Source organism: Vitis riparia, chromosome 8 (assembly GCF_004353265.1).
Source record: "Vitis riparia cultivar Riparia Gloire de Montpellier isolate 1030 chromosome 8, EGFV_Vit.rip_1.0, whole genome shotgun sequence".
In the NCBI taxonomy this organism is placed as follows: Eukaryota; Viridiplantae; Streptophyta; class Magnoliopsida; order Vitales; family Vitaceae; genus Vitis; species Vitis riparia.
Genome location: NC_048438.1, coordinates 19955082 through 19967209, shown reverse-complemented (window position 1 = coordinate 19967209; position 12128 = coordinate 19955082). Strand labels below are relative to the sequence as shown.

The 12128-nt window shown below is 35.5% G+C and overlaps 2 protein-coding genes across 4 annotated transcripts; one reads left to right on the top strand and one right to left on the bottom strand.

Annotated features, from left to right (window-relative positions):
* Positions 1–126: 126 nt before the first annotated feature.
* LOC117920298 (protein EARLY RESPONSIVE TO DEHYDRATION 15) lies at positions 127–2181 on the bottom strand. The gene is made up of 3 exons (XM_034837731.1): positions 2080–2181; positions 654–1066; positions 127–507 (listed from the first exon to the last, which is right to left on the bottom strand). The coding sequence occupies exons 2-3, from the start codon at positions 1012–1014 to the stop codon at positions 356–358; spliced, it is 513 nt and encodes a 170-aa protein (XP_034693622.1). The 5' UTR covers positions 1015–1066; positions 2080–2181; the 3' UTR covers positions 127–355.
* Positions 2182–4684: 2503 nt separating this feature from the next.
* On the top strand, positions 4685–11807 carry LOC117920809. Of its 3 annotated transcripts, none has more exons than XM_034838449.1 (10): positions 4685–4773; positions 5232–5541; positions 6236–6631; positions 6728–6868; positions 6953–7056; positions 7141–7362; positions 7917–8411; positions 10151–10581; positions 11188–11281; positions 11384–11807. In XM_034838449.1, exons 2-10 carry the CDS (start codon positions 5365–5367, stop codon positions 11517–11519), a joined length of 2196 nt encoding a protein of 731 aa, XP_034694340.1. In that variant the 5' UTR covers positions 4685–4773; positions 5232–5364; the 3' UTR covers positions 11520–11807. The 3 variants fall into 3 exon arrangements, with proteins under 3 accessions (XP_034694340.1, XP_034694341.1, XP_034694342.1); XM_034838450.1 differs by having other exon boundaries at positions 4722–4816; XM_034838451.1 differs by having other exon boundaries at positions 4734–4812.
* Positions 11808–12128: the final 321 nt, after the last annotated feature.

Here is a 12128-nt window from a genome sequence, read left to right as displayed (position 1 = left end):
GTCATTACTGAACTTGCACAATAATATGACGTTTTGCAACGCTACGTGAAGGTTGAAACGGACTTGACAACATGATACCATTAGAATTTCTCTTGCAGATTTTACAGAGAAAATGGGAGGGGAGCATGAACACAAATTTTAGGGTTTTTTCTTTTTTCATTCATTTGAAACTTTTTTTTAATACATTTTCTGGGAAGTTTCTATTGTTAAGTGGAAGAAAAATACATGAGACTGAATAGGAAGGGATACACGAGTTGGACGCAACCTAGCTCTATACAGAAGCTACATTAAGAAAGTTATTTTCGGACCCCCTTGGATGATCTGCTAACTGGAACCCTGGCAAAGCTGACACCCTTCAGCGGGGCTGCTGGATGGGCCGAGGGCTGCATTTTGGGCTCATGCACCTGCCTGCTTTCTCCTGATACTTTGCTGGTTCTGCCAGAGACTTGGGACCCCTTTCATTTGTAAATTTCATCAGTGCATTCACATCCATCCCCACAGCTGAACCTGCAACTCAAACCCCAACTTAATACCTTTAGAGACTACTCAGATATGATATGAAAATCAATCCAGAAAAATATAATAATTGAAATGCTGGATGGGAAAAAAAAAAATCAGGCGCTGTGCCAATAAGAGTTCATCCATAGCTGAACCATTTCCCGACGTTCCATTCAAAGCAAGGTGAGATGGTTTATTTGCTTCTTCGGCTTCTGAAGATTGAATGAACTCCTCAAACTGGGCTTCCATGTGTGAGAAGTCTTCCTCCGTGCCAAAGTCAAATGCATCTGGCAGCAGGTCAGCAATGTCATTGGCATCAAATTCATCATCAGCATTATTACAATTAAAAATATCCTCCTCCTGGTGCTGGCTGAGCCAGTAATCACGGAACCATGTTGAAGTGGTAATCAATTGCCACCACTCTGGGGAGAAATCCTCCACTTGGCGGAAAGCAGCTGGAATAAAGAGAGGGGCGTTGGGGTTCAATGTTGACCTTCCTCCTGTAACCAATGCCATCTCCAATTTCCACGCTCTAAACCCTTGTTCTTGATTTTGATCCCAAAGTTATCTAAACAAAAGCAAAAACATTGATCAATAAGATAGCAATATTTGGAGGCAGTCCTATATTGAAACTAGGTTCAGATCTTGAATATTGCTTACTGCCCAACAAAAATCAACATACAAGAAAAACATAAAACAAGTAATAAGAAAGGCAGCATATGGAGTTCCCAATATAATTTGTCTAGCTTGTTTATAATATGGGTATCTCCCGATGAGGGAACCGAATGGGATTGAGGTTTCAAGATGAATTGATAATAAAGCATATTCTAAATTTCTTCATATGCAGATACTGTATCCAGATAAAATTTTCACCGTAACCAGCTGATCGATCAAATGTTTCTTGCGCTAAACCTTTTATAAAATAAATCTGTTCACAGTGCTTCCTCGTTCTCTACATGGGGTTAATTGTTGGTGAATCCAAATGTTTTCTTTCGATGTCAACACACTTACCACCAAAGACTGCGTACTGGTCACAAGCCCCAAAATCACCTTCCCCAAACTGATCACAAATCTCGATTCAACAAAGAAACAATTCCATCGCCAAATTAGTATAAACATACCATCTTCAAACCTTTCTCCCTACGCTAAAACTCAAATCGAAATCACAGATCTTAATCCACCTCCCTCCTTCAGTCGAGTCTCCAAAAACACCCACCAAACAACAATCCTACCGAAAACACGAAATTCAAGCACTTTCCGGTAGGCATTTGTTCTTCCTAGAAATGTTTTCTTTGGGTTTTTGAAAATATTAATCATGTAATTTTCTACCTACAACAACGAACCAAAGATGATAAAATTTCATGAAAAACGAAAAAATACCAACAATCAGATCCCCAGGTAGAAGTCAACCTAACAACTTATCAGTCGAAGCAGATTCAATTTCTATTGCCGGAAACCTCATAGACCCACAAGATCTCCCAAACCCCCTCTTCAAAATCACCATTCATCACTCAATAAAATTCACCAAAAAAAAAAAAAGAAAAAGAAAAAAAGTGATTCATCTTGGAAACTGAGTTTTACCTTCTGGCAAGGAAAAGATCTCTATGCTCTTTCTTTCAGACCAATCAACGAAAGGCTCGTATGAGATATGTCTGGGGGAGTCCATTTATATAGAGAAGGCGACCAGCACCTGCTGGCTTGGTTGCCGAACCTCAGGTTCGGAACAACCGAACCGACCCACTGATAGTCTTTCACGTGCTATAGACGGTCGTTCACGACTTGCAGCCGGTCAACAGCCGGTTGTCGGTGAACGTGTACCGTGTGTGACCCACTATCAATTCTACCGACTTGAGCTGCCCAGCCCAAACAGAAGCATCCAAATAAAAATCTTAATTTTGATTTCAGTGCAATCATTTTTACAAATAAATAATATCATTACCATATTTAATGAGAGTCTCAAACAATAATATATCATTTCATTAATCAACACCCAAAAAATAATAATAATAATAATAATGAAATTGGAAACATTTGCGTCAGAGAATGAGTTGGGATCTAACAACATTCATTGATTTTAGTGTGATGGGGCATGAGTCAACATGGGTGATACATATTATCATAGAAAAAGGAAGTTACCTAATCAATAAAGTTTAGTAGAATGGACGGTTGAGATAATTGAATTAAGTTAATGATTTGATATGGATGGTGGCACCAATTTAGGTGACTAGGCCCCGATTATAAGCAAAATTTCACATGGGTTGTTGGTAGGTGGGATAAACACACAGATGTTTTAATAAAGTATGATTAATAATGTAACGAAAATGACATTATAGTGAAGCCACCTTGCCACGTAAATGGCATACATCTTAATCATGCCATGTCACTGTTAAACCATCTTGACCCACCACCTCATTTCTTTATTTTCCTTCTATTTGACCTTGATCAGACATTTTTTATTTATTATTATCTTTTAACATTTTTTTAATTTTAAATAATAAAGGCCCTATGCTTTTAAATTTTTAAATTGTAAGATGGAAAAAAAGGTAAACAATTTAAATTAGATTTAGGAAAATAAATTTTTTCGCATCATCTTCTATTTTTCTAATTTCTTTAGAGGTTTTGATTTCCATTGATATATTTTTAAGAATTTAAATTTCATTTCATAACATATTTTAATTAGGGTTGTAACTTGGACGACTTGTTCGTATTGATGACCAATTCCAAGTTCAACTTGAATTAAGAAATAACCCAACCCAATTTTATTTTATAAACTTGGATTGAAATCAGGTTGTTAAAGTTAGATTTTTGTTGATTGGGTTAAATTTAGATTAATCGGGTTATACTCGAGTTGAATTCAAATTGGTCTAATTGTATAATGCAAATTTCATGTATAATATTTAGATGAAAATTTAAATAATAAATCAAAAAAAAAAAGGATAATAATAAAAGAATAAATATAAATATATAATATGATATGATATTTTTCTTAAAAATAAAAAATAATATTATTATATAAGGGTAATTTATATTATAAATATTATAAAAATATTAAATCGATTTGGACTGAGTTGAAATTGTTCAAACCTTAACCCGAGTCCAACCAAAATTGAGTTTTGGTGAAAAAAATTAACTTAAGTCCATTTAAAATATTGAAAATGATTGTCAAAATCTGTTCAAACATTGGGTTGGGTTCGGGTTAATCCGTCTAAATTGCACCCATAATTCTAATGTCAATTGACAATTGACCATCTAAAATTAAAATTTTAATACTTAATTTAGATCATTAATTTAACGATGGTGGAAAAGAGGTCAATTAATGTTTAATTAGCTTGGCCTAGATAGATATCTTTGGAGTTTATTACTCAAATAGGTTGTTTGTGTATGTTACAAGACAAAAATAATAATCTTAATTTGATGTATACATGTATCAAATTTATTGATAACGATAGCTAAGTCTTGTTTAAAAATACTAGACAATAAATGATGAACTCCTAGGTCTAGTTTGAATGCAAGTGTTGGAATGTTACTTGATCTTCAAAAAGAAAAAGAAAAAGAAGGAAAAAAGCTGTAAAATAAATACAAATCGTTGAATCACATGGAGATTAGGGTTCTCCCACTTTTGAGATTCGGTTCCCACATTCCCACCCGTCCCTATAATCAAGGCGTTGGATCTTCTAAATAATGTTTGTTTTTTTTTTTTTTATAATAAATTTTTGAAAATTCGCATATCTTTTGTAGTCTGATTCATTCCCATTTTTAAAGGAGAAAAAGATAAAGTTGATCAAGATGCTTCTCCTTGTCACGATATCGTATCCTTGGCCTCCGGATCTCAACTATTATAATAATATGTATACATACGAAGATGGTATTTGGGCTTAGTCGTCGAAGCCTGTTTGCATTTTGGGTAGCCCATTTATTAGTTTGGGCCTCTGCTCACATTTAAACCTCTGGAATATCTGGGCCGGCCAAATTACGATACCATTTTCCTCTTCTTATTATTCCCATCACATTTGGCATATCTTTTACCCAATTTTATTTAATTAAAATCGATGATTAAAATTATTAATGTAATCAATGTGTATTAATTCTCATATTTATTTTTTTATTTACAATCATTAATATGAAAAAAGGAGGGGAAAATAATAATAATAATAATAAAAGAAAACAAGGACAGAGAAAGCAAAACACTTTTATTTTGTTGCTCCCTCGCTCTCTCCGCTAAACAAGCTTTGGCTTTCAGTTGAAGCTACGACGGCAATGGCGGCGATTTCCTCTGTAATGAGCTTCTTCTCACTCTCTCAGACATAGGGTTTGGTTTGTACGATTATCATGCTTATGTCTCGTTTGATTGCAAAACTCAGGGTGCGAAATTTTTGGAAAGCCTATTTCTGGAACGGAAATGAAAACGGCTACATTCTTTGAAAACTCTTTGATTCGTGCCCTAAGTCTTCAAATCATGATATATTTTTTAAATTTTAATTTCTTTCATTTTTAGTTTCCAGAAGGCGTCAATTCCCAGGAAGATTTGGGAATGTTATTTATTTATTTTTTTTCGAAATGCGATGCCGAACATGTTCTTCCCATTGTTTTCAATTTTTTGTCGTTTCCGTTTTCGGAAACAGAAAGCTGTTGCTGGCCCTGATACTTAAATTTTAGTGTTTTTTTTTCTTAATTTTTCTCTGCATCCAACTAGATCCCAGCATTAAATGAAATTTATGTTCCATTTTCCTCAGTTTTCTCATCAACCAAACAGAGGGAACCAGTAATTCTTCGGCTGTTTCATCTTAAACACCATAAAACCCGTCTGCTTTCATCGATAGCTGGATTTTCTTGATATCTAAGAAGACACCACGCTGATACCATGAGATGAAAATGAGAAGAAAGTGTAGGGTTTGGTGGCCAAAGCAGCTCTCTTTGTGTAGACCATCATCCTCCACTGCCCTTTTTGGGTGGTTCGTTTCCTGCTCTTCGGCTTCTCTGGATGTCGTTGTAGCCCACGCTGCTGATGAGGTTTTACTGTCTAAAAACGAATCTGGTCTTCAGGTATGAAACCATAATTGAATTTCCTTATTCTGCCATTTTTTTTTCTTTCATGAGCCAAGTACGGGATTTGAATTGACCTGACCTATAATCCAGTGTGCGGATGGTTGGAAATGAATTTAAAAGCTTTTTCACAAGTTCACAAAAGTTTTCACAAAACCTGATTATATGTTTAATAACAATCAAACTTGTGAATATCTTTTAACAGGTTCATGTATTATTCTTAAATCGTCTTTGAATGATTCTCAGTATTTGACACACCTTTTCCCCAATATTCACCAAGTTGTTACTCGTCCAAATTATTGCTGGTTGTCTTTATGTTCACGAAGTGAACTTCATAGTATCAGTACACACACACACACACACACAACATTATGATACTTAAGATGACTGCATACAATTTTTTGAAACCTCATTGCCTCTATCTTTTGCTTTGTATCTATCTCCATTCATATTTGTTCTTCTTTATACGAAATTTATTTGTCCATATCCTAACAGCGTTAATGGGTACAATATTTTCCATTAACAAGGTGCTACTTATAATTCATTCCTGGGTATAACATTTTGGGCTTGTTTTACTTTCACGTTGCTAGTTGCTTTGTCATTTGCAATGGGCACATAATTTTCTTCTTATTTCACTGTTTGAAAGGATTTTAGCTAAAATTTTCTTACAGTGCTTTGTATTTCCTTTTTTCAGGGGATCCTCCATTGTACGAATGAAAACATGCCTGTATTTCTTCAAGAAACATCAGCTTTCACTACTCTGGGTCACTGTGCAGCAGATTTTAGTTGTAACGGCCAATTGTCAAGCATTGAAATGGACAAAGATGATCAAAGAAAGTCGAACATTCATGGCCATATCAATTTGCAGAATTATCAAGACGGATTTGGAGAAAATTATGGACAATGGAGCTGCGGATGTCAGAAACTTGGCGAGTTATTAGAACAATGTAGGCAAGCTTCTATTGGAAATAGTAACTGGATGCAGTTCATATATGATTCTCATGAATATTTTGGTAGTGAAATTCATTGGATTCCTAGATTGCATCACATACATTGGAACGGGCAAATAGTTTTTGATTGTGATGTTCACGTATGTAAGTCATGATTATCTTTGCTACATCTTCTATTTTTCTGGTCGTAATTTTCAGTGGTGTTAATATCCTTGCTTTTGTTTGAACAAATTTAGGTAGTAGTGTATGAGACTCCTAGATTTGGTGTCCACCATTTCTTGTTGTGTTTTGGAAGTTCTTCTGAGCAAGTAAAAAATCTTCTGATGAAACCCAAGTGGGTTAATGAACTTCACCAAAAGCAGTCGCTCCTTGACCTGGTATTATTTTCATGGAGTTGTCTTTTTGGCATTTGGCTCAGTTGTTTATTTGCTTACTTTGTTTTCTGGATTCTCCAAATATAGGATGCTGTGATCTTGGCAATCAACAGTTCTAATGCTGCTAAAATATTCTTTGATAGAAATGTGCGGCCCAAAAGATCTTCTGTTCAGTTCCCCATTGTCTGCATGTAATCCCTTCAGCACTTGTGCTTCCCCCTTCCCCTCTCTCCCCTTTACCGCAATGTTTAATGGCCTATGTTCTGCATTTTCAGGTTCTCTGCCTTAATATGGAACCTACTTGCCATCTCCGTGGCTTCATTTTCCACTTTATTCTATATCATTCTTCAGCTTCTCAGTCGTTTTGCAAGTTATGGTTCGGAATCATGGATATGCATCATATTAGCAAAGGCATTCTGTAATACGTGGAAAAATATCCGAATCCGCTGTTGTCAGATCTTGTATTGGCCAATTTTCCTTAGAGGGGATTATCACAGGTACTGTAAGGCTCTGCAATTTGGAATTCTTTAATTGATATTTAAGGGTTACAATTTCCATCCTATACAAGGTTTTTTTTCTCTCCCCCCATTTTTTTTTCTATTTTTTATTTTTATTGTTTTAATGAATTAAAGGGATTTTTTTCTTCTTTAATGTTGGATGCAACAAAAGATGTCTTGACATTTAGTTTCATCACAAGCCTCATGTGGCAAGGCTTTGAGATGAGGATGTAGAACAAAAACGAGGGAAAAAATGAAAAAAGAAAAAAGAAGAAAATTGTTTGATTCCATGCCGTGTTAAAATTTATTTTGACCAATTTCAACCATTTCTAGTATAATACTTAAGTATTTTTTATATTTATACTGGCTAAAAAAATTCAGATGGCATTGTCACATGTTCAGGTTTATTTTAGCCTTGGAGATCTTCTAGATGATACTGTGATATGTTGTTTCTTGGTATATTAGACAATGTTTCCTCTATGGTAGTGTTTGGAATGGAGTCATATTATTTCATATTTCTTCCCTCATTAATCTGACTTTATTTGATTTATAAGGTCCCTGTCATGCGTGGAATATGCGGAGAAAGCTGCATTACATAGGCATGCCATGTGGTCATGTATCGTGGTTGATCTTTTTTTGGGGAGCTTGATTGGGTTGGCATTGTTATTTCATGCAGAATCTGCTTGCTTATGTGTCTTGAAATTTGCACACGATATTACGAACAATTTATTGCGTTCAGGCTGTGTGTGGTTGATGGGAGTACCGGCTGGATTTAAGTTAAACACAGAGCTGGCAGGAATTCTTGGCATGATTTCTTTTAATGCAATCCAAATCTGGTCTACCCTCTGGTTCCATATGGGTTTCCTCTTCATTTATTTCATTAAAGGGCTTGCCATATCTGGGATTATTTTAGGGGTGACCATACCTGCTGCTCTGATGATAGACATGATTGCACTGGCAACACTACATGTGTCAAGTGTAAATTGGTTCCTCTCACTCTTGTATTCACTGCAGATACAAGCCTTAGCAGCTCTATGGCGCCTTTTCGGGTAAAACTTGTGATCCACTATTCTGTGTTTAATTATTGAAATTGTTTTGTCACACTCGCTCACATTTTTTACAATTTATGGATAAATTCACTTTTTTCAAACTTATCAAGCAGGTTTAACCACCCATCCAGACCTGATGAATTTTGGAAGAACCAAGCTTGCTTGGTTTGTTGGACCATGCTGACTGTCCAATTATGTAAATATAAAATACAAATTTATTTTATTTTTGATGGGCAAAAAGAGGACATGTATTAAAAGCGCCTTAGAGAAGGTGAAGCAAGTACACATGAAGTATACAAAGAAGCCCAAAATAGGCAAAAAGGATAAAAGACAAATTTTATGGTGTATATTGTGTAGTCCCATAAGTCTACTGGTGTTCTTTTTCCAAAGAAAGTGTAGAATCAATGCGAGTTGTTCTAGAAAACCAACGGATTTGCTTGGCCCAAAGGGCTAAAAGCTAGGGTTCTTTGGGTGCCCAATGAGTTATGAAGCAAACCTGTCCCCATTAATCATTCTTGGTGCTTTTTGATGGTTGTGCTATTTTGTGATGATCAGTTTTTTCTGTTCTATTATCCCTTTGAAAGAGAAAGTATGAGGATTTTCTAAGTGTTGGAGTTGGCCATGGATGTTATGGATGGTAGTAGCAGTGTTAGTTTGATCTTTTTTTGGTCTCTTTGTGCTAAGAGGTTTATTCTATGCTTGTTCAGCTGCTTTGGCTGTGTTTATATCTTCTCTCCTTCGAACTTGTATAATTTTTCTTTTTGTATTTCTAGGACACATTTAAATGGCCGCTAATGCTTGGAAGTATTAAGAGTTGGTGATGTTTGACTGCCATTGCTAATCCATTTTCATACACGAGACACCTTATTTTTTATTATACCTTATAAGCAAGATTTGAGGATGAAATATGCTTGGGGTCTTCACCAGATTTTTGATCTGATACATGATATTTCTGATGCTGGATCTGATATGATGATCCTATACTAAATCTGTCATGAAACTGGCTTGCTAACTAAGCCAAGAGACGGCCCATTATCTTCTGACTAGCATAAAGACAAACATATGACTCATTAAGATCCATTTTTAGCCTTTTATCGGCATTTCTCCATCATTTACTGAATGAACTCTAGGATGCCTCTTGAATGATTCACAGCCAAAAGCAAAATTATCCTGCTAAATAATCCATACATAAATTAGTAAGCATATTCATCAGAGATGTCCAGGTAATGCCGTTTGTGGTTCCTGCTTCATATAAGAGACTGTCAAGTAGTTGAAGGAAATTAAATTGTACTTTGAGGTGGAAACTCTTCTTTGCCATATTCTTGTTCATCTGTCTGATGTCTCATTAATTACCATGGGAAAAATGCCATTAGAGTATCTAGAGGAGAAAGACCAGAGTTCATGTCAGAGAAGGTCTGTCTTCAATTTGCATTTGTGACAAAAATGATGTTCTACTAATTATAGTGGAGCTATATTTTATATGGTCTGGTTCATTAGTATTATTTTTTCCTAAAAGAGGATTCTTGTGCAGTTGCTTTTGAATGGAGGACCTGAATGCATAAATCTTTTCTTTTCTTCTCTTTTTTAATTGAATAAATGCCAGATTCTCTGATCAAAAGAATGGTAGATTCAAATAATATCTTACCAGGACAATGTGCAGTAGATCATGTTATGTATTAATTACTCAGTAGTAGTTTCTTTGGGTCAAGTTTCTTACTGAGTCGCATAATAATTGGCAGGGGTCGAAAGTGGAATCCTCTTCGTCGAAGGCTCGATAGCTATGACTACACTGTAGAGCAACACATAGTTGGATCACTTCTATTTACACCACTATTACTTCTACTACCAACAACTTCTGTTTTCTATATTTTTTTCACCATTCTGAATACAACCATCTGCCTTCTTTGTATACTGGTTGAGATCACTATATCTATAATACATGCTACACCTTATAGCAAAATTTTCCTTTGGTTGATGAGCCCGAGAAGATTTCCCTCTGGGACATGGCTTGAAATTATCTCTTCTCAGAGTAATGCCATTGATTCTCCAGAGATTGGGTGCCTTAATGAAATTGGTTCACCATCTACGGGTACACAGCAAAGAAAGGATTCAAGTGAAAGGAGATCCAGTGTTTTGGTTTCATTTCTTCGCAGCAACCTTTTGAACATAGGTGAGGCATTCTGCGATTTTTCAGAACTCTTCTACTTTGTCCTGATGGGGGCAGGTGATATGTTAAAATAATATATGATCTTCAACAACAGGGGTTCATGGGTTTTATTTTGTTGAGGAAGGCCTTTAATTGTCTATGATAGCTTGCCTTCCGGGACTAGCTGGATTTTCTTTTGGAAATCATAGTGGTGTTGGTTTGATCAGGCAAAGCAAAATGTCTAAAAGGATTTGTATATCTGACTCCAGACAATCAGAATTTTACTCTTTTGCTTTTAGCTTATTTGAATTTTCTTTGAATAATTCAAATATGTGGATGGCTTTTAGCAACTTTAAATTTGAACTTGTTTATCGAGACTTCCTTGTTTTGGAATGTTCTTCCCCATCAAGATTCTGATATGTTATTGGCTGGATAAGAGTGAGTTAATACAACCTTCTCTCTAAGTAAAAAACAATTTACTCTAGAAGTCCTCTGGACTAGGATTAGCATTGAAAGTGAACCATCTAGTTGTTTATTGTGTCTTGTTCCCTCTGTTTGACTGTGGTGTTAGAATAACATTGTCCCTTTGCTTTCTTGTGGTGTTAACTCAAATGGTAAAATAAATTGCAGGACAAATACTGTTACCTCACTATAAAAACATGTTTTCTGGTGTTCGTGGGTCATTTATCACGTCATCAGCTCGTGGTTTGCTCACTGGGAGAAGGTGAATTTTCCTTATCTCTTTGTATCATTATGGCTCTGTTTTTCAATTCTTTTTCCCATATGTAGTAGGATTAAACATAACTCACAGTTTTAACTTTTGCAGAATGCCATCGACTTTGGGGACTGGTCTTCCTGCACCAATGCCATGGATGTCCATCCCCTACAAAGAGTATTGGCGCCTTTGTCATGATTCAGTTATTTCAGGCATGCAGAACCCTGAACATCATCTGATTCAGTGATCGGTCTCCATTTATCTGATCTAACTTCATCCTCCACTCCCTGAGGTGTTCCTGCCCCAATTTTCATTCTTTTCATTGATTACATTAACTAATATTACGGGTGTCTCCATTGCAATTTTAGGGTAAATGATAGACATTTTTGTTGAATTTTGGAAGCTAGTTGTTGTAGACCATGTTTCTGTGCATTTGTTACAAAATGTTCCCCAGAAACTGGTTAGAATCTAGAAGCTTGTTAGAGATAAACAAAGTGTTATTCAATTGCTTCAAGTATAATCACCTTGAAATGAAGAGTGCGCATTGAAACCAGAAGATTTGCTAAAAATGCTCGATATGTAGCCATTTCAATCACAAAACTTATACAAAAGTTGAAAACAAACAAACGAACAAATGCAAGACTTATCTTTAGGGAGAAGGTGGAAGCAAACAAATTAGTGTTTTTTCTGTTCATTTCCATCAAGAGTAAGTGGAAAATTAATATCTAACAAATACTCTTGAGATTTGTCAAAATCCTTTATCAATATGGTTATCTCTCATGAATGTTACATTTTTCTAATAAGCAAATTTGTTTTCTCGAATTTACTTGGTATAAAAAGTTTACATTGACATAAA

What these genes read in the sequence shown, in the direction of transcription:
- LOC117920298 (XM_034837731.1), bottom strand. Translation starts at nt 1,014, where the DNA reads ATGGCATTGGTTACAGGAGGAAGGTCAACATTGAACCCCAACGCCCCT. An exon ending in GAATGGAACGTCGGGAAATG is followed by an intron (nt 508 to 653) that starts GTTCAGCTATGG and finishes TTTGAGTTGCAG; the next exon opens with GTTCAGCTGTGGGGATGGAT.
- LOC117920809 (XM_034838449.1), top strand. Translation starts at nt 5,365, where the DNA reads ATGAAAATGAGAAGAAAGTGTAGGGTTTGGTGGCCAAAGCAGCTCTCT. An exon ending in AGCAGTCGCTCCTTGACCTG is followed by an intron (nt 6,869 to 6,952) that starts GTATTATTTTCA and finishes CTCCAAATATAG; the next exon opens with GATGCTGTGATCTTGGCAAT. An exon ending in GCTCTATGGCGCCTTTTCGG is followed by an intron (nt 8,412 to 10,150) that starts GTAAAACTTGTG and finishes AATAATTGGCAG; the next exon opens with GGGTCGAAAGTGGAATCCTC.